Genomic DNA, 23,102 nt, shown 5'->3' on the forward strand with positions numbered 1-23,102 from the left:
ACTTCCGGTGGAAGTGGTGGAGGCTGGCTCGATTTTATTATTTAAGAGTAAATTGGATAGGTATATGGATAGGAGGGGATTGGAGGGTTATGGTCTGAGTGCAGGTAGATGAGACTAGGTCAGGGAGAATGGTCGGCGTGGACTGGTAGGGCCGGACAGGCCTGTTTCCATGCTGTAGTTGTTATATGTTATATGTTATATGTTAAAAAGGGAAAATATGGGGAAAAACACTTTAAATGAATTCAGGGAGCAGGAAGGGAAACTTATATTCCACTTTTGCCAGCAACAGCTGAAATAATTTAGCCTTTCCTTAAGCCCCATTGGAGTATTTTTGGTAAGGCTGACAACCTTAAATAACTTGTAGTCCTTACCTTTCCCCTGTTGTGAAATTATATGCTTGTAAATAACCACAATAGAAAGTCTGGCAAATATTTCATCCAAATTTGTAGAAAGTTTATCCAAATGCAAAAATAAACCAATTTTATAACAGATCAAGAGGAGAAATGTAAGAAAATAACTGCAGATGCTGGTACAAATCAAAGGTATTTATTTCACAAAATGCTGGAGTAACTCAGCAGGTCAGGCAGCATCTCAGGAGAGAAGGAATGGATGACATTTCGGGTCGAGGCCCTTCTTCAGACAGAAATGGGCTCCTTTTTTTTTTTTAAAAAGGACATGCATTCACAATGAGATAAGTGTTCAATTTAGTCATTGTTGCTTAGTTGCAGAATATTACATTCTAACAGTTAAATGCTTCCTATCATCTGCTGATAAAGAAGCATATTAAACAATGAGTACAGGTTTGAGACCAACAAACTCTGAAACATCTATTGGTACTGCCAACAAAATGGCTTCCCAAACCTATGCACAAAATTGAGAGAAAACCTACTGAGAAAATCTGAGATATCTTCCATGTTTTTAAATCTATTTGAAATGTGCTTTGTTCTTAACTCCTCTGGGGCCTTATGTAGATCATGCTACCAATCACCTCTACAGAAGACAGTCATTATGGTGCATGATTTAAGATCGAACTATTCCCACAGACAAGAACATCTTGCCTCATTACCTCACCGAAAGATGCCTGGTTTCAGGTCCCATGCACCCCTGGCTCAAACAGTGTGGTATGGTGTTTAGCAAGTAACACCTGGAGATTCAGAACAGACCTGCTGTGAAGCTGAGGAGCATTTTATCTATTGAATGGCTGCACATTTCATTCTCGTTTACCAGAAAGATTTTGCAAATTGCATACCGACAACTCCTAGACAGAATGACTGAAACAAAGAATGCCTACAAATTTGTGGCAAATAAGAATTGTCATTCAGCTTACCATGCTTGTCATAGCTGTCTCAAACTCAGTGACGATTTTCTTCTTTGACATAGCCGATAGCCTTAATTAGCACTTACAGTCAACATCATTGTTGCACAATTGCGAGTTTGTACATAACTGCATCATAAAACATTCCTCTATCAAAGCGTTAAAAAGCTCGGGCCAGAGCACCAGGGCATGGAGCAGAACAAAAAACTTTGCAATATCATTTCAAACTGAATGTTGATGGCCAGACCCTGGAAAAATAAGTGCAGATTATATAAAGTGCGTTAATTAGACTAGAGTGCTAAAATGCACCTTTGACAAGCTCAGCTGTAACTCGGAACCGTGTCGTTTAAAATGCTAACTTACTACACCTTGCATAGTTCTGGCAAATAAACTATTGACACACCATTTCAGCCGAAATGTAAACTATGATGTCAGCATTTATCAGTATTATCGGAAAAAGACATTTCCCTACTTACTCTCGTCATCTTTAGGAAATCTAAAGAGGGCCTTGTCCACCTGACATCTTCCTCCCGCCTGCGTTTTAGCCCACATTTCCTTTCATTCAGCACGCAAGGCTGGGAGCGGCATCGCAGCAATCCCTGCCGGCGGCTCAGCTCTGGCGTGGAGGTGGGCGAGCTGCTCGCTGAAGGCAAGAGATTTGCCGTCTCTGTAATGTGCTCCTGCGAAAGTGACAGCCGCCGCCTTGGGTTAAAATCAAAGGGTCCTGTAGAGTTCCAACGAACACTTGACGTGCTTCCCTCGCTGCTGTCTACAAAACCGCTGCTGGCAGAGGAGGGCCTTGGTACTGGTGAAGTATTGAAGCTGGTGATATTAAATATACTGTTGTTGAGAGAAAGAGTGTGTTTACTGGTATGCTGGAGCATATTGATGCTTGTGCTTCGTTGCAATGTGGCACTTCCATGGCTGTTGCAGCGTTGCAAAGTTGCACTGCCACCACTGTTGCACCGACGTTTCGACACAGGAGTCCAGACCTTGGAGCTACAGGGTTTCCATGGGGATCGGCATCGGGACAATTCATCAGGCTCCGAGAGAGACCTGCAATGCCGTTTTGTGGGAGGGGCCAAGGGAACACTCGAGTTCTCATTGAGATTCAGCTCACTGATCCAGCCAGAGACAGAGGTTTTATTCATGCCGATCTGCCATTGTAACCCAACGTGGTCAGCTAGGCACGTTGAAAAAGGAAAAGCCACATTACGGTTTGTTTCAGCTTTAATCGGACAAGTCCTATTAACTAGTGCCCATGGACTTCCTTCTGTTAGAGAAAAGGGAAAACATGGTTAATAATTTCTCATGTCTCTTCATGAACAATTTGCAATGGGCAATGGATACATCCATGATTATTCATACATACAACACATGGTCCAATGACACCTTATTCTGGAATGTCATTAACTAATAAAACGCTAAATCAACAAGGCCATCTGATCAGTCAACCTTTATTTTTATCTTAATTAGGATGTGGAAAAAGGGAGACAAAGCATCTTGTTCCAATTAGTCGTGCACACCGTACATCCTTGACCAGCACATGCAAATACTGTATTGTACACATTTTAAGCATACTGGATGAAATAAATTCTCTTTCCGGATTAAGATTGTCACAATTCAAGTTTCACATTATAATTTAAATGTCACTGAAGAATAAGGGCACTGAAGCACTACAAGAATGCCACGGGTAATATGGCAACTGGCCTATTCTTTTCTATGAAGTATTATCCACTTTTAGAAAGGCAAGGATGAGGTACAGTTAAAAAAAAAATGGACACAAACTTAAACAATTTGGCTACGTAAAACTGGCTCTGTGATCCGCTGCCTTTTTAGAGTTAAGGTGAACCTTCAATCAAACTCAAGCAAAATGTTAATTATCCCAATTTGAGCAGAAGAAAAAGTTTACACTTTACATTTCTGCTCAACCCAAAATAATGTGCACATAATTTTGGATTGCAAGTTAATCCAAGCAGAGCACATTTTATGATGAAACATCAACATTAATTTAAGGAGAGAATACTAGGCTGAGGATTTCACAGAAGTGGTAATGATTAATACACCTTTCTTTAGTATGGTATTACTGTACATCACTGTCACTGGGCAGTATTTGGCCCAATGCACCATTTAGCCAAGTTAATATTTTAACAATTTTCAGTTAGTGACAGATCCAAGGAATTGCCCATTATCCTGAGCCAATTAACTGCGTTAGTTCCCCACCCTGAATAAAATGTAACCAGAAACATTTTAATAGGAACCATGTTGGTAGTAATTCTTTTGAACAAAAAGTTTTATTCTTCACTTTTACTTGCCGGACACTACGTTTCCCCGATTTTTAGATTAGCCTTCATTTCGCTCTTTCAACAAAAACTCTCTTTTTTCCTTATTTTTTCTTAAATCTTGCCCTTCTTCTTTCCTCCACTGTAGATTAAAAAGCTGCAAGGTGGCTTTTCCCTGGCTGACACTCAAAGGCTGAAAGCCCAGATTGCAAAAAATTACATCAACACTTGCAAAGTTGATTTAGTTATTTTCACAATAAGCACTTCACTATTCTTGCAAGTGGTTCGTGACTTCCGCTAACTAACAAGGTCAAAGTTAAAAAAAATATTCTCAAGACATGGAAAAAGCTTGGTAAGACTTGTGCATTGCAATAGCGGGAGAAAGTACCAGCAGTTCACACAAGTTCCATGACACAATATGGATGTTTTTTTCTTTTGTGTATTGTGGGCAACTATTGCCTGTCCTTTGAGTAGTTTACAGGCCTTTCAAGTCAGCCACATTGCAGAGTATTTAATTGCATTATAGACTACCTAAGAAGACTGAAGGGTCTCAACCCAAAACTTCACCCATTCCTTCTATCCAGAGATGCTGCCTGACCTCCTGAGTCACTCCAGCATTTTGAGTATCTTTTCAGTGTAAACCAGCATCTGCAGTTCCTTCCTATACATGCCCAAGAAGTTTGTTCCATTGAAAGATAATTAAAGTTAATTAACCAGATTAGTTTGTTTTTTTAAACATTAATTAAATGGCCAGCATTACTAATGCCTGCCTTTAAATTTCAAATAATTTAATGACGTTTAAACTTCCCAGAGATTCCCGGTGAGATCTTTGGTCACAACCATAGACCATTATATCATGCCTCAGGATTAACAGTCCTGAGGATTAATCCTCAGGATTAATAGTACCTGTTCTTCTAGCATTTGGAAAATTACCTCAAATCTATTTTGCGCAGGCAGGTGACAAAAAGGTTGCATTTCACCTGGCCATTCTACACAATCCGATGCTCATGAAAGCCTGCGTAACAAAAGCTTTGTAGGAAGGAACTGCAGATGCTGGTTTACACTGAAGACCCAAAAAGCAGGTGTAACTCAGCGCGAGGGTAGCATCTCTGGATAGAAGGAATGGGCGACGTTTCGGGTTGTGACCTTTCTTCAGACTGGTCTCGACCCAAAACGTCACCCATTCTTCTATCCAGAGATGCAGCTTATCCCCGCTGAGGTACTCCAGCATTGTGTCTGGAGTGTCTGCAAGCATCTTCGTACCAAAAGCTTTCTTCACTACCCTATCTACGTGTTACACCACTTTCAGGGAATCATTTGTACTCCAAGATCCTTCTGCTACACAATAATCCACAGGGTCCTTCTGTTCACTGTGAAACTCTTGCCCACGGTTTGACTTCCCAAAATGCAACATCTTACACATCTGAATTAATTTTTTTTTGCCTTTCACTGGCCCACTTATCGAGCTGATCAAAATACCACTAATTCTTGATAACCATCCTCACTGTCTACGATACCACCTAATTTAGGTGTCTTCTGCAAACTTACTAATCATGCCTTATACACACTCATCCAGATTATTGATATAGATTACAAGCAGCAATTCTGCCAAAGGATATGGACAAAAGTGGGTAACTGACATACATATGATCAAGCTAAATGCTGAAATACGTTCAGTTTCCTATGGAATTCACTGTATTCTGGTACTTCTCACTGAAAGGTTGCAATACTTTTTACGCTGTAGCATTTTACTGGGGAGAAAAATGAAAGAGAAACTTACCATCAATTTCATATGGAAACAAGCTGCCACTTTCATTCAGTTTGTCAGTTGAGTGCTAAAAGGAACCAAAGAGAAAAACAATTGAACACTGCAGAAATATAAATGGTGGAGTCAGCAGTTATAATGACTATGCAATCAAGGGGAGATTTGGGCCAGGAATTAGCTTTATAAATTCTTGTTTGCCATAATGCCAAGGTCTTTTAATATGCTCTTTTTGGACAAATGTATACTACACAAAACTTAAACCTCAGTAAGCTCAATCTGAAAAGCACTCTGAATCACAAAAGTTATGGCAAAAGATTGTTAACTTAGGGCAGCACGGTGGCACAGCAGTAAAGTTGCTGCCTTGCAGTACCAGAAATCTGGTCCCGGGTTTGATTTATGACCATGGGTGCTTGTCCATACAGAGTTAGTACGTTCTCCCCATGACCTGCGTGGGTTCTCTCCAAGATAGAAACATAGAAAATAGGTGAAGGAGTAGGCCATTCGGCCCTTTGAGCCAGCACCACTATTTAATGTGATCATGGCTAATCATCCACAATCAGTACCCCGTTCCTGTCTTCTCCCCATATCCCTTGACTCCGCTAGTTCTAAGATATCTATCTAACTCTCTTTTGAATGCATCCAGTGAATCGGCCTCCACTGCCTTCTGAGGCAGAGAATTCCACAAATTCACAACTCTCTGGATGAAAAAGTTTTTCCTCATCTCAGTTCCAAGTGGCTTACCCCTTATTCTTAAACTGCTGCCCCTGATTCTGGACTCCCCCAACATCGGGAACATGTTTCCTGCATCTAGCTTGTCCAATCCCTTAATAATTTTATATGTTTCTATAAGATTCCCTCTCATCCTTCTAAATTCCAGTGAATACAAGCCCAGTCGTTCCATTCTTTCGTCATACGAGTCTGGCCATCCCAGGAATTAATAATAATAATAATAATGCATTACATTTATATAGCGCTTTTCATACACTCAAAGACGCTTTACAGGGATTTAAAGAACATAGGGAAGTGAATAAATAGATAAATAAGTAAACGAACAGAGAAAGGAGACAGAAGGTGAGGTGACCTTCAGTGGTTGAAGGCAGTACTGAACAGGTGAGACTTCAGTGATGTTTTGAATGTGGTGAGTGAGGAGGAGTAGGTGTGAACCTACACTGCACTCCCTCAATAGCAAGAATGTCTTCCTCAAATTAGGAGACCAAAACTGCACACAATACTCCAGGTGTGGTCTCACCAGGGCCCTGTACAACTGCAGAAGGACCTCTTTGCTCCTATACTCAAATCCTCTCATTATGAAGGCCAACATGCCATTAGCTTTCTTCACTGCCTGCTGTACCGTCGGTTTATATCTTCAGATTCCTCCTACACTCCAACGACGTACAAGTTTGTGGGTTAATTGGCTTGTTATAAATGTAAATTTTCCCCCAGTGTGTGTAGTGTAGCGTTAATGTGCAGGAATAGCTGGTCGGCAAGGACTCGGTGGGCCCGTTTCCATGCTGTATCTCTAAACTGAACGATCATTTCAGTGAGGAAACATTCATCTGCCCTAGCTGGAAGAGCATATCGAGTGTTTAATAGTCAGTTGTTCAACTAATATAGAAAAATCTATCTATACTTCTTGAAGGTTACCAACATATTCTGTAACATTATCATTTAAGAACATTGTCGAAGATATAGCAATACCTAACGAACATCACAAAAATATTTTAACATTAATTGATACCATCTCTTGTAAAGAGTCTAGATCATCAAAAACATGCATCAAATACAATTGCACACACAAAATGAACCTTGGACCCATTTTACATAATCATGGCAAGCTTACCCCAAGTACAAACTAAGCAGAACCTAAATTATACGAAACTAGCAAACCATCGTGTTTATCAAAATATTCTTCATATCTTTAAAACAGAAATAAAAGCAGACTAGGGCAGCAGTGACACAGCAATGGAGCTTCTCCCTCACAGCACCGGGTTCAGTCCTGACTACGGGTGCTGTCTGTGTAGAACTTGTACGTCACCCCTATGATTGCGTGGGTTTTCTCCAGGCGCTCCGGACTCCCCCACATTGCAAAGACGTGCAGGTTTGTAGGTTAATTGCCTTCAGTAAATTGCCCCTACTGTGTGGGACATAGAACTAGTGTATGGGTGATCGATGGTCAGCATGGAATTGGTGAGCCGAAGGGCTAGTTTCTATGCCTAATCTCTACACTAAACTAAATACATTGCTAAGCATTATCCTCTTGCACAGATGTGTTGTGGTTAAGCATCAATGTGCAATACTGCTAATAATGCAGACCATCCAAATGTATGAGATCCTGGAGTTCTAAATGCATACATTTATCAGCTTCCTTAAAAACTCCAATGGCACTTATTTACACAATAGGATTTTTATTGCAGCCTGCAAGCACAAGCTAAGCACTAACCCAACAAAATCTGCAAATCACCCAGTCTATTTCTCTGCCAAAATGAAGTACATAAAATCTGTAAAGAATAGAGGTGGAGCAGTGGACTCACTGAGCATTTGACTCCATGTTCAAAGAAAAATGGGCACCATTAATTCAGTCAGTTGTGCCAAAAGCAATATTTCAGTATTTCAGCTACCAATTTGTATCCACCCAACTGTTTTTATTATAGTACTGCATAAAATAACTGATTTATATTTTTTGATGAGCCAAAGAATAGAAAGGATGAGTGATGCACAAAACATGTTGCACATAGACTAGCAGAAAGCTTTTCAGAAGGTGACAAGCAATAGGCTTATCAGCAAAAACAAGTGCTGGAGAAACTCAACAGGTCAGGTAGCATCCCGGAAGAACGTGGATAGGCGACGTTTCAGGCCCAGGCTAAAACTGCAGTTAATTGAAACTTCACCTATCCCTTTTCTCTAGAGATGCTGCGCGATCCGCTGAGTAGTAACTTTTTGTCTTTCTTTTTGTAAACCAGCATCTGCAGATCTTCGTGTCGAAAGGAACTGCAGATGCTGTTTACACTGAAGTTAGACACAAAATGCTGGCGAAACTCAACGGGAAAGGCAGCATCTCTGGAGAGAAAGAATGGGCAATGTTTTGGGTTGAGACCCTTCTTTATTTCTACATCTAGGCTTATCAGCAAAGCTGGAGCATTTGACACAAAGGGCATTGATAGCATTGAATACAAAAATGGCTGAGTAAAAAAGTGTTATTGTGAAGCACTGTTTTAGAAAATGGAGGAAGGTGAATGGTGGCCTTTCCTGGAGACCAGTAATGGGATCATTTGTTTTAAATTTTCTATTAATGACTGAGACTTGGGAGTTCAAGCAACAATGTCGACATTTGCAGATAACCCAAGATTTCAAATTGTTCTCAACTGTCAGGAAGGATAGTGATGAATTGCAGCAGCAAAGTAATGGAAGTGCTAATCAATAGTGCTATCAAGTGGCACTTGCTGAGCAACGTGCTCACAGAAGCTCAATTTGGGTTTCAAAGACACTTGGCTCCTGACCTCATTCTCGCCTTGGCCCAAATAACAGAGCTGAACTTCAGAGGTGGAGTAAACTGTCCTTGTCATAAAGGTACCATTTAATTGAGCAGGGCATCAAGAAGCCCCGACTAAAATTCTAGTTAATTGAAATCAGAGGGAAAACTCTCCACTGGTTGGAATCATATTTAGCGTAAATGACGTTGGTTGCGATGGCTGGATGTCAAATCATCTCAGGACCAAGAAAACTTTGCAGGACCAAGAAAGCTCAGCCTTCAATAATGACCTTGCTTGATTGTAATGTAAAATGGGGATGGTCACTGATGATTGAATAATGTTCAGCATCATTTTCAACTCAAATAATGAAACAGTCCACATTTAGTGCAGCAAGATGCTGAAAGGTAGCAAGTAACAGTCAAACCACATAAATGCCAGACAATAACAATAACCAAGAGAAATTCAATGGCATTACCATCAATATCCGAGAGGTTACACTGACCAAAAACAGAGCTGCACAAGCGATGTACTAAAAGAGCAGATCAGAGGCAAGAAATTGTGCAACATACAACTCACCCAATGGGCATCACAGTGGCGCAGTGGCAGTTACTGCCTGACAGTGTCCGAAACCGAAGTTTGATTCTGACTACGGGTGCCATCGGTATGGAGATTGCACGCTTTCCCTGTGACCAGTAGGATTTCTTCCGGGTGTTCGGGTTTGCTCCCACATTCCAAAGACATGCAGGTTAATTGGCTTCTGTAAATTGTCCCTCGTGTGTAGGATAGAACTAGTGAACGGGCCTGTTTCCATGCTGTATCACTGAACTAAACCAATAAGCTTGAAAGCCACCATCGACATAGCTCAAGTCATGTGATGGAATACTCTCCCGTTGCCTGGATGAGTACAGCTTCAACAAAACTGAAGTAGCTCATCAAAACTCAGCACGCTCAAAAGGTACCCCATCCACAACCAATCTCTCACTCCACTACTGTTACAGCATTTTGTACTCTCAACACGGATGCACTGCAAGAACTCACCAAGGCTCCTCAGACAGCATCTTCCAAACCCAAGTCCCTCTACCAGCTAGATAGACAAGGGTAACAAAAGTACAGATCACTACTATTTGCCCTCCAAATCACACACACCATCCTGACTTGGAAATATTTTACCATTCCTTCAGTGCTCCTGGGACTAAATCCTGGAACTCCTTCCCTTACAGCACTGTGGGTAAATCCACACCTCCAGGGCTGCAGCAGTTCAAGGTAGCCGCTGACACCATCTTTTCATGGGTAACCATGATCTGCAATTAAATTATGGTTCAGCCTGTATAGCCCACATTCCTTGAATGCATACAAGATATTGGCAAGCTGGTGGAACGGGCTGGCTCATGGTAGATGCTTTAACGTAGATAAATGTAAAGGTTTGCGTCTTGATAGAAAGAATGAAAGGCAACGTATAATTAAAGACACATTCTCGAAGAGGTGCAAGAGCAAAGTGACCTGGAGTTACATGTGCACGAATCATTGAAAGCGACAGGGCAGGTTGGAAAAAAGGGTTAATAAGCTAAGCATAATTCTGGGGTTTCTCTATAGGTACACCGGGTATAAAAGCAGCACAATCAAGAATCAAAGGTCTCTGGGACCTTTACAAAGTAGTGGGAGAGAAAACAAAGGCTGGAATACTGAATTTCAAGAAATCAAAATTTTGGCAGTGCAAAGTTCAAAACACATGATTCTTAACTCGTGGTTCCTGGATCCATGTTAGGAAAGAACCTAGATGATAAAACTAAAATACTGTTGGCATTGTATTATTAGAAATAAAGGCAGCAAATCATGGAAAAACTCAGCAATCACATCATGTGCGGAGAGAGACAGCTAATGCTTTAGGCCAACACAGCTTCATTTGAACCCCAAGACAAATGTAATGTAAATTGAGGTTTAATATTCTTCAAATGTGGGAGAAGGCATCTGAACAATTCTGGATACAGTTACTGAACAGTAGTCATACTATTTAAAATCTCTGATTATCAATAACATGAGGTGAGTGTTTGCAGGAATACAACAAAATAGATAAGAATCTTTCAGAAGCTCAGGAATATCAGTTTGCCTGAATCGGTGACTGCTCTAAATAACAAATTTTGCCATGGGTAGTAACTTCTAATTAACTAATTTAAGTACCAATTCCTAAACACTTAATTGAATGGCATGCAATTAAACATATGATTTCTTGCAATTCCCTACAGAGCTACAGTTAAAACTTGTCAAAAACCAACCCGAAGCAGATGCATTGCATAGAACAATGTTCGGCTCTTTTACAGAATGGCAGGTGTCAAAAGAAAATTGTTTATGACAGACGCTAATTGCATTGTCAAGAGGCGGAAAAACCTAGTTTTGCAAAGCTCAAGAATCGCCTTAAACTCCAGATAGTCCAATAGTTTAGGGAAAAAAAAAATCAATAACCAGCGATATTACAAAAGGGAAAAGTAGTCTCTTTAAAAGTAGAATTGGTGTCCAGCTAAACTCTTCAATTCAACCTTAGTGAAAAATAGTCAACCTCCACGAGAGTATTTTACAAGCTTCAAGAGATTTAACAACATACTGTAAATTCTGAGCAAACCCATGATCACACTACCAGTATTTCTTGGACTAATATTTTAAGTTCTGGGCGCCAGTAAAATCCTCGGAGGTTTTTACATTTGTTGCTGGGAATGTAATTTTAAAGATGAAATTCCCACTTGAGCAGAATGAAACCTGGATGTTCTTCTCGAAAGATGGGTTTGCAAGTCACAGCCAATTTTTCCGCACGTAACATTGGACATTAAGTCTCATTATATGTCATATGTTCAACGGTAAAAGGAGCAGAATTGGGCCATTCGGACCATCAAGTCTTCTCCACCATTCAATCATGGCTGATCTATCTCTCCCACATAACCCCATTCTCCTGCCTTCTCCCCATAACACCGACATCCCTACAAATTATCTTACTAAAAGTTTAGTATTATTCACTCTGGTGCAGATAGTTATGGAAGATTACATATTGTATTTGTGGTAAGTCTAAACAAGAATGTGCTATGAGATTTTAAATATTTTGGGTGCCAAGTCAAAATTAATGCCAAATTTCTTTTGGAAAATAAAACATTGAAATAAGCTTGAGAAAGTAAACCAGCTAAAAAGCGTAATTTTATCTGGCAGCCGTTTATCAGTCCGCACTGTGTGATTTATGATTGAATGAGTTTAAGTAAAGGGGATTGAAGCATATTAGGCATACGGAGCCAAAAAGCAATGGAAACAGCTTTTTTAAATTAATGGTCCTTTCAAAAACCTAGCTGCCAGCTTTAGGGAAGCAAATCTAACCTTGACTCTGGATGTGCAACTGAAAAAAATGCAATGTAAACAAAAGGGAAACGATTTGTTATACAAGGAGCAATTGCCAACCTTCTTTAGGGCACTTTTCTGGAAACAGATTAAAATAGATAACATAACATATAATATAACATAACATAACAACACTTTATTGTCATTCGGCACAACACCGAACGAAATTTCAGCAGTCACAAAAGAAAAGAACACAGGACACCCGACCCCAACACAAACATCCATCACAGTGACTCCAAACACCCCCTCACTGTGAAGGAGGCAACAAAACTTCCCCTCTCTTTCCCTCGCACCCACGGACAGGCAGAGAACAGAAATTTGACAAAATCTAAAAAGACCCGAAACCTTGAAAAGCAAGCTGGAGGCAAGGGTAGACAAGGAAAACTGGTTTATACTGCAATATTTGGAAGTGGTCTCCTTGTTCATGGAATAGTTTTCCTCTTTAATCAAAAAGGGTGAAAGGTGATTCAATAGATTCAGCTCCTCGAACTCACCATTTTTTTTTTAACTGAGCAAGCAAATGAACGTGCCCAGTGGCCAAACTCAACATCTTAGAATTTTAACAACAACAGCCAAGACGGCTTTCACATCAACAAATCAATGGACCACTGTCAAAAATGCTTTGGGCAAATTCCAATATTGAGGAAGAAAATATTTTGAAAATTCAACTGAATCTCTATGGTCGCATTAATATAGCTATCTGCTTTTAAAGCAAAGCAAGCAAACTTTTCACAAGTGCTCAATCTTCTGAACACCCTCAATTTCCACAACCCAACAACACATTATCTGTCTACTTCAGTCAAGGCGATGGTTGTGTGGCAACGTCAAAATGTCAAAACCCTAAAAGCCAAGTTTCTAACTTCCACCCTGTTCATATGCACTACATTTCACAGTCCGCATTTGCAGTAAATGACCACGTAGAAATGATGCAGTCAACTGAATTAACACTTCAGAAAATGCTCAACACCAACCCCCATCTGAAAAGTACTCTAGATTTCTTAAATTCAGCTTCTTACTTCATAAAAGATGTAATTCACAGACAAAACAATTTACTCAAGAGAAAAAACTAATTTGACAAAGGATGAATCTGATTAGCTCAATTGAAAAGTTTCAAGGTAACTGCAGATTTACTCTGTATTGGTCATGACCTTTCAAAATTCCCAACATTTTGAAAAGATCCCAGTGGAACAACAAAAATAAAAGCCTTATTCGATAAGGAGGGAGGGAGATAATCTAGGCCAGTGAACCAGACATATTTCATTACTGGAATCCATTATTAATATATAGCAGCAGAAAATTATAAATGCATATCAGCTCTAAGTAATTGTATGGAAAGGAAATCAAGTTTGACAAATTCAGAAAGTGGAATGGCCAGGGCAAATAGAAGGGAATCAATAGTGGAAATATGCAATTCAAAAGGTCATTTGATAAGTGGAATATAAAGATTACTGCCCAAGATAAGGAAGGGCACAAGACTGAGGATAGATCTTAGCAAGGGCAGAGGATCAGCAAACTAATAGTAAACAGCCAGAAAAAAGTACATTGTTTTCTTATTACCAGTGAGATTACGTTCCACCGATATCTTCAACTACTCTAAGTGTAGACGGTATCCCCATGAAGGTATCCCCTAACGGCAGCGGCTGACTAGCAGTCTGTCCGTCTTTTTTTTTGTTGTGTGTCGGTGTTGGGATGGTTTTTATATCTATTTTTTTGGTTGTGTATGTGTGGGAGGGGGTGGTGGTGTGGGTGGGTGTGGGGGGGGGGGGGGGGGGAACTTTTCTCTTCCTCACGGCGCAGGGTGCGGCTCGGCTGCGGGGCCTAACATCGCCCGCTGCGGCTCGGCCGCTGGACTTTACATCCCGGTGCGGCTTGGCCGCTGGACTTTACATCCCGGTGCGGCTTGGCCGCTGGACTTTACATCCCGGTGCGGCTTGGCCGCTGGACTTTACATCCCGGTGCGGCTTGGCCGCTGGACTTTACATCCCGGTGCGGCTTGGCCGCTGGACTTAACAGTGCCCGGTGCAGCTCGGCTGCGGGGCTTAACATCACCCGGTGCAGCTCGGCTGCGGGGCTTAACATCGCCCGGTGCAGCTCGACTGCGGGGCTTTTCATTGCTGGTGCGGCTCGACTGCGGACTTGACATCGCCCGGTGCGGCTCGACCACGGGACTTAGCTGCGCAAGGCTTGGTCGCGGGCCTTTCATCGCCCGGTTCGGCCGCGGGACGTTTCAGCGCCCAGTGCGGGGACTGTGCGGGTCGGTCGGGGACGAGCTGTCTGTCCGTGGGCGTGGGGAAGAGAGTGGAAGTTTTGTTGCCTCCATCACAGTGAGGGGGTGTTTGGAGTCACTGTGATGGACGTTTGTGTTGGGGTTATGTGTCTTGTGTTCTTTTTTTTTCTATGTAGTTTCATTCGGTACTTCGGTACCGAACGACAAATAAAGCTCTGTTATACCTGTTATACTTGTTATAATCTGCTATGTAGTTTCATTCGGTACTTCGGTACCGAACGACAAATAAAGCTCTGTTATACCTGTTATACTTGTTATAATCTGCAACCATGAACAAACCATGATTATGCTTCCAAGTCAGTATGATTTGCAATTTGAAGCAAAAAAAGTGATATTCATAGCATTAAACATCTTTGATATTCTGAGCAGTATGTTCAAGTGATCATACAGATTATCCAGTCAATGCCAGATGGTTCTTTGCGGGCAAAGGAACGAAGGGCAGGATGAGCTCAGCTGGTCAATGAGCATCTGTGGAGGGAAATAAATGACGTTTTGGATCAGGGCCTTTCAGACTGATCTATTAGACGAGAGATAGCTGCAGAAAATGGCAAGGGGGAAAAGGGTGGGTCAAGAGCTGACAAGTGATAGGTGGATCCAGATAAGGAAGGGATGATACAGGTGGGAGAAAGGAGTCAGGCAAGTCAGGTGGGGTAGAGAAGTGTGGAGATACCAATTAAGACTGGAGGTGATAGGTGGAGAAGACAAAAGGGTGTAAATTGTAGAATCTAATAAGGATGGTGGGACGTGAAATGTAGTATCAGAGAAATGGAGGGGAAAGGATCTGGTGACGAAGACGACTTCTTTCAGTGGGGGAGAAGGGAGAAGGTTGCTTAGATAAGAAGGGTGGGGAGGGGGGTACTTATGGGATCTTGCTGTGTGATAATTAGACACTAGGATTCCAAATTACAACAGACATGATAATGTTGCAATGTTCCTCTGTACAGTATAATGCACTCTTTTTCAATATCAACAAGACCCAACCCCATAGGAAAATCCCATATTGCACCAATATTCATTGCTGCGTGAACAGTACAATCTTCTGCCATGCAATGCCTTTACTCCCAAGAGCAAACAGATAATGATATATTAATCTGATCGTTTGACATTTACAATCCTATACTCATTATGTAGTGTCATTCCTTCAGATAAGGCATGATCAAAGCAGCTTCCCTTGAGATTAATGACAGGAATCAGTACTTGTTCAATCTACATGTGCCACCAAAAAAAACAAAGCTATATATACACACTTGCATTCAATGGAACGTGTTAAATCAAAAGGCTGTAGATTCAAAAGCCACTGCAGATCAAGCTGAGGAAGCAATTCTGCACACATGCACACAAAACTGATAAACAAATAGCCCACAGACAAACCTTGTATGTTCCACTTGATAGTTTGGTTCATAATAAAGACACATCGTTTCCACACAGCACAATGCAATTAGCTAGTAAAATAAAACAGCCCACAAGTACCATCACATTAGCTTAAGGACAGAGAATGGAATTTTTATCCCAACACTAAATGTGTTTAGTTTGGAGATACAGTGCGGAAACAAGCCCTTTGGCCCACCACATCTGTGCTGACCAGCAATCCCTGCACATTAACACTATCCTACACACACTAGGGACAATTTATAATTATACCAAGCCTATCAGCCTACAAACCTGTACGTCTTTGGAGTGTGGGAAGAAACCGGAGCTCCCAGATGCAGGACACGGGGAGAAAGTACAAACTCCATACAGACAAGCACCCATAGTCATGATTGAATTCGGGTCTCTGGCATTGTAAGGCAGCAACTCCACCGCTGCGCCACCGAGTGCCCTTGTATAGATAGTTACACTATTGCGGGAAAAAAATCACACTGAAAATAGTACAGGACAAACCTCTGCAATGTTTGCTTGCATAAAAGCCAATACATTTCAAAAGTATTGTGGCACTAATGATATAATAAATTAAATATAAAACCAATTCTTTTCTCATAAGTAGTGAAAATATAGTAATAGGGTTGGCCTTGAATAGCAGGAACACCAAAGATCAGCCTTGAAAGTGTTTGGAAGAGAATTGTGTCTTCCTTAATATGTAATATAATACAATGAAGTGACAAACATGCTTTCACATTCCTCAAGCTATTTTGTGTTTACCAACTTAACATGATTTTGTGGTACGAACATCATCAGTGGCCTCTACATCCTGTTATTGTGGAATAAAGTGTTCAGCACATGCACAGTTAAACACAAATTAAGAATTCGATTTTTTTCATTAAAGTGCATGAAGGGCATTACTCATTAGATATCCCTAAATGGTAAAGAAAATGTTAGGCCTAGTCGGTTCACAAATTTAAAAAATTTAAATGGCAAGTCATGTTTACAACCAAAATTGACTTCTAGCAATGAAAAATTGCTTTTCCAGTGCGTCGTTTATTCTTTTGGATATTTATTACTGCTGGATCTTTAAATCTAGAATTAATCTTCGATTACTTTTATCTTTGGCTCATACACCTCTCTCAATCTCATTTTTCTTGGTTCTGTGATTTTACTTTAAATTAATTATTTTGCCTCGCTTCTGGTTCGGACACTAATCTCAGAGGATTCGTAAATCTGAATGGTTGAAGAGATGCACCTTGCTTGGTTCACATAGAATTTCCTGAAAGTGAATTATTGTTTAGTTAAACTCAAAACCTCAGAACCTGCCAGAAGTTTGTGGGCAGTTATAAATACAATGAGCAACAAGTGCCACTCATCCACTGCAAACCATTAAATTCAAGTCAATAATTTAGGTAAAGAAATGTGATCAAATATCTGTGAATATTTAACCTTTAGTGGATTCCCTGATGTGCACTACCCATGTGAAGATGTCAAATGTTAACTCGACAATCAATAGACCTTCCCTTTTTTTAATTAAATGATTATCTCAGCATGGATACTACCTTCAAAGGCAATAAAACAAAGGTACATTTTTGACCTTCTTTAAAAGTTATCAGTATATCCAGTAAATAAGAATGTCAATAACCTACCACTCCCAGTTTTCAGGATAGCACCCTGATAAACTTTTCTGATTAAAAGTTAATCTCCCATTAAAACATTTACAAGCATCAACTGACACAGCATGGCTACAGGTTCACGTCTTGCTTTGAATTCTGTGACTAGCAAGCTTAGTCAGTTTAAGCAAAAGGTATGCATTTCTGTCAGGTAGGAGATAAAATGGATCAAATTCTTACTTAATGGTACTGACAGAAGCAGTGCACAGACAGCCTAGTTCCATTGGAAAGAAATTATTTTTGGCAAATAGGTAAAAGCTTATAAAGCACAAGACCTAACAACAAATTAAGAATCTTTGAAAGCTACAAAACTCTAGATGGCAGGACAAAGCCAATTTTTAAAAAATCAGGACTTTAAAGAATCAGATTCATACAGCATGGAGACAGGCCCTTCAGCCCACCCGTGCACACTGACTACTGGTACCCACAATTAACCACATCTTCCCTTCATTCCCATCAACTCCCTACAAAGCCACACATGTTACCTGGATCAGAGAGAGATCATGCAAAATAGACGCAGGAGGCTTATGATGGGTTTCGAAAGATCCAATATTCCAAAATATTGTTTGTCAAAACACAAATATTAAGATTATTTTACCACTGGTTGTGAATCTAAGACTCTAGACAAAAGCTTTGGGAGAAGAGGTTGGCATTAAAGATTGCGACAAGGAGAAATTTATTTATGCAAAACTGTGAAACCTTTGGATGCTTTACGCAAGAAGGTTTTATGTGCTTAGCTATTAAAATTGGTGATCGTGGGTACAGAGTCAATCAAGGGATGCGAGGATCAGGTAGGAAACTTGTGAAGAACAAGATCAACCATGGTGTTATCGAATAGCAGAGCAGAACCTCCTGCGGCTTGGAGCTTCCTGACATCAGTCTCTACCCGAGACTGCAAGCTCCTCGATGTTGAAATCCGCAGGCCGCGGTTGGAGCGTCGATCCCAGGCAAGGGATCGCAGGCTCCAATGGCAAGTCCATGGCCCCACGGTGGGGCTCACCGTCAGTCTCCAGCAAGGTCGCCAGCTCCATGATGTTAGGCCGCAGAGCAACCGGAGATACGATCTGGTAAAATATCGCATCTCCGGCAAGATAAGAGATTGGAAAAAGTTTCCCTCGACCCCCCCCCCCCCCCACTACATAGAACAAACCAGAGAACATTAACACATACTTTTAAAAACACACTAAAAATAACAAAAAAGGCGAAAAGACAGACAAACTGTAGGCGAGACTGCCATCGCTGATGACGCCACCCGGTGATCTACTCAAGAGTCATAATGTCACAGGAGCCCAAGTGGAACCATCCAGTCAAATGCTTTTCCTGCTTCATTCCTGCAATCAGTCATTCAAAAAGTTCTCATATTCTAATCTCACACCAATATTCCTGCCCCAAACTTAAATCTGTCCTTAATTCTTTATTAAAAAAAAAGCTAAGAAAATAGCCTTTTTTCCCCCCAATTTATCCAGATCAAGATTGTGCATCTCTCTTAAATTTTTCAATGAACATTTCATATTCCTTAAGGCTTCATTGCCAACCTGTGTAAAATGGAAAGAGTTATCATTCATAAAATATCTCCACATGAAAATCTAAACCTCAAATGTCAGAAGTTCTGATCCCCAACTAGTCACACTATTAGATGGAACATTCCAATGCAATTGTCTGCCCTTCCAAAATGGAAACATGATAAAAGCGAGCAGACTATCGGGACTCTTATTCAAGGGACAGATGTTAAACTCAGCAATGGAAGTGCTAATACAATTGGTAATTCAAAGTCCCTTGGTAAGCTTTTCCTGATGAAAGACGAGAGCAACCAGAATTAGCACAAAGGATATGTTAAATTGCACGAATCACAGCTAGTTATCCGAGAAAGATTTTTGAAACTCTTACCAGATTAATGCCGTAGGCTTGGCTCGTCATATCCTGCAGGCTTTGGTTCTGCAACTTTTCTGTGATTAGTGTTACCATGGTAGTTGTCTCTTTTCCACTGCTCACACTGGCAAGCATTGGAGGCTTTTTATGTACTGTGTCAATATTCCCCATGCACTCCCTGGTTGTCGCACTGCATCCCTGTTCTTATTCATAGGCCTCCATGGCAGCTGCAGCTTTCACGAACCAATATAACCTTCAGTACATTCAATTACCTGTCAAATTACAAATGCAACAAGAATATAAAATTTTTGTTGCCAAATGCATTCATAGTAAATTTAAATGAAAAGCAATAAAAAATAAAGTATTGTTGAAACTTTACTAAAATTTTACTAAACACTGTCAACATTTAATTTGGTGCTCGTCTTGATTAAAATGACTGGGTGGAACGTGCTCATTCCTCATTAATAAATAACTGCTCATCAATTAGTGATGCCCACACAATATTGGAAATTTTAATTCTAAATACTTTGCTTGGAATTGGTTTTATTAAGGCATGCCCATATGGCTCCAACCAAAGTAGGTAAATGACAAAATTATACCTGCATCTAATGATGCTGTCAAAGTTGTAACCTTGAAAACAAAACCTTAGTTCACAAAATACTTTGGCAGTGAAAGTAATTTCTACCATCCCAGATTATCTTATCACGTGGTTGTCAAACATATTTCCCTACACGTACACTGGAAGCCCCTACTCCTCAAAACCCATGAGACAAATGCATTGCTGACAATGAACTCTTATTCAGGAGATCTATTTCAGCTTGGTCCTGTATCTACCCCAGGCCTAGCTGTTTGTAAGCACAGATGGGTTTTGCAGAGGAGCTATGATTAAAAGTGAACATTGTGAGATTGGCGACAAACATACCTCACTTCTGATCATATGACAGACGGAAACTAATTGATGGAGCATCTCTAACAAACAGAAACATCCCTTTTTTGTGCAAGGAACAACTCCAACTACTTTTTCTGTTTTAGCAAAGTTTGTTGATGTCTCATTCAGTCGAGTGTTACTCTCGCGCACTTCTGAAAATCAGGTTTATGACCCATGTTTGGTCCATGAGTTTAATGAGATCAAGATTCAATTTGCCCTGGCAAAACACAATGAGTGTTGGTGATTAAGTGCCACTTGATGACACTTGCCAACACCTTATCATTAACAAAGAGACGGCAATTATGTGGACTGGATGTGATATGCCTTTCGTAGACAGATGTACCACATCTGCTGGTTGTTGATGACAATGTAATAACAGTGCTAGAACCACTTGACTTCAGGTACTGTTAATTCTGGAATGTCAAAAGTGCTGCCCTGTCATGTTCTCAGCTATTTCTTTCCAACACGTGGAATAATGCATAGTGAAATTCATTTTTTTAACTTTTTACTGAACTGTATGCAAAATAATTTCTCTGTACCTAGGTACATGTGACAATAAAGTACCATTAATTGAACCATTGAACTAAAATACTGGCTTCTGTGATGGTGGGGATTTGAAGAGGAAGATGGGTCGTCCCATTCAACATTTCTGGCTGAAATCAGTTAAATGCTCATTCTTAGCCACTCATGCTCGGAGCCCTGCAGTCATTAAGGATGTGGAAAGATGACATCAGGCCATTCACCAACTATTCTGTAGAACTGCTTTCCTAATAAAGACACCAATTCCTAGATGCTATGAAGGACTTTGCAAGGTCATCTAGGTTGAGAAACTTTGCCAACTCTAGATTTAGTACCCATGCCAATAACCAGGTCAATTTTGTTTTTGCATTTTAAAAATACATGGCTATTTTGATAAAAGTGAAAGTCTTGCAGGCTATTACGCTGAAGATCCAAAGCCACATTTCAGCCAAACTAGACAATAGTGGAACATTTTCTCTCCATACAGCAATGCACCTCACTGAATAAAATTTAAATTAAATTGCCTATATCCGTTGTGTGAGCAGCTTGTGGTATAGCTAGATTAATGGGAATGTTAGTTAAATTTCATATATTCATGATATGCACCCACAGGTGCACAGTGTCGTAAAGAATAATCATTCTTGTATTAGAATTCAAGAATACCTTTGAAAAATAAATCCTAAAGCATGAGAATGCAGTCCATCAAAATAGACATATAATAATCCATGGGAAGCTCCAGGTAATGAGAACTGTGGGAATGAAGGGCTCAATTGCACAGAAAACAAAGGGGTCCAATCAATATGGCAGATAAAGCCTACAAAATTAGCCAGGAAAATGAGTACCAAATCATTTCAAACAGTGTTTGCAGATGCATCAATACTGGGATGTAATGGATATGCTACTCAAAGGTTAATTTATATTCCAAAAGTAAAACCCCAAAATGTACCTCAAATCACAATTTATATTTACAAATAAGACAGCAGGAATCGCAGATCAGGATGCAATCACAAGACAGTAAAAACCAAAATGGTGCAATAATGGTCCTCAGGAAAGAAAATTGTCTGTCCTATTACAGCCTAGATGCTATTCCATTTTATTCACAATTCTTAACTGCTCTAAAATCACCAAGCAAACCCACTCTAAGGCCACTCACAATAGACAATAAACACAAGCCTAGCCAGCCACAGCCAGTCCTAAAATTATGTTCGAGTCCACATTTTTAACATCCAAAATGATCAAAACTCTTCAATGAAATCCTGCTCAAGGCGAGCAAATGTGTAAGCAAGATTAAACTTTATTGCTTGCAAATGTCAACAGAAGTGGCAGATGAAAGGAAATAAATTATGAAATTTAATGGCAGATTAACACAAACTTTACAAAACACAATGAACACGATTGAAACATGAACTGTGCTGTGACAAAGTTTGCCTTCTTAACTACAGATTGAAAATGAAGACTTGAGGTGCTTCACTTTTATTTAAGATGGCAGATGTCTATCGTATAAAACTATTTGCTACAGCAATCTGAATTAATCGATGAAGATCAAAGAGTCAGAAATAGCCGAAGAGAAAAGTGAAGAACTGAAAGATAATCTCTTCAACCACTGGCGTCCATGCTGAGCTGTGAAAGTCTCAAATAGTCATGATGACATGACTAGCCAAGAATACAAAAGTACAGCAAGATAATTTCCAAGAATTAAGTGTCATCTTGGCCTTATTAAGGTAGACCTATAGTGAGAATCTGAATGGCAAGCAATGCATCTGGTTACTAAAAACTATTGGTGATTTAATTGCTGATTAGAGTCTCTGATTTGTCCTAGCAACTAGTGCACAGTGTAAAACCAATAGGTTAATTTTGGTTGAAAGGGATGCGAAGACAAGACAAAAGTTGGAATAGGCAAAACTAGTCAAACAAAGCTTTAGATAATGACAGGTTTCTAATGGTTAGAATTGATATTCACAAAGGAGCACAAACTTGAGACCAGAGAGGATTTCTTTAAAAAGTAATTAAATAAGTGGTGGGTGAAATATTCGGCTAACCCGCTTTTGAAATGGTTTGACTATCTGATTTTTTGCTCAGTTAAGTTGTCCCTGGATTTTAAGATTATTCAGTTATAAATCGATTAATCTTAAAACCCAGGGGAAACCCAACTAGTTGTCAAGGATTCCAATCATGCAAATCCACATTTTTGTACCTATTTTGCTGTTTCGAAGCGATGAAGTGATGGAAAATATTCTATCAGGGTAAAATGAGCTTG

General features: G+C 40.1%; 1 protein-coding gene across 5 annotated transcripts in view; it reads right to left on the bottom strand.

Annotated features, from left to right (window-relative positions):
- LOC144598767 (protein FAM53A-like) overlaps positions 1–23,102 on the bottom strand; it is a 90,933-nt gene that overhangs the window by 52,636 nt on the left and 15,195 nt on the right. For 4 of the 5 annotated variants that reach the window (XM_078409165.1, XM_078409173.1, XM_078409180.1 and 1 more), the window contains exons 2-4: positions 19,417–19,670; positions 5,378–5,432; positions 1,792–2,588 (exon numbers count right to left, since the gene is read on the bottom strand). In XM_078409165.1, coding sequence (XP_078265291.1) covers positions 1,792–2,588; positions 5,378–5,432; positions 19,417–19,569 — 1,005 coding nt within the window. In that variant the 5' untranslated portion in view covers positions 19,570–19,670. The remainder of the gene's footprint in view (positions 1–1,791; positions 2,589–5,377; positions 5,433–19,416; positions 19,671–23,102) is intronic. The other variant, XM_078409200.1, reaches the window with a different exon arrangement.

Source organism: Rhinoraja longicauda, chromosome 1, assembly GCF_053455715.1.
Source record: "Rhinoraja longicauda isolate Sanriku21f chromosome 1, sRhiLon1.1, whole genome shotgun sequence".
NCBI lineage: Eukaryota > Metazoa > Chordata > Chondrichthyes > Rajiformes > Arhynchobatidae > Rhinoraja > Rhinoraja longicauda.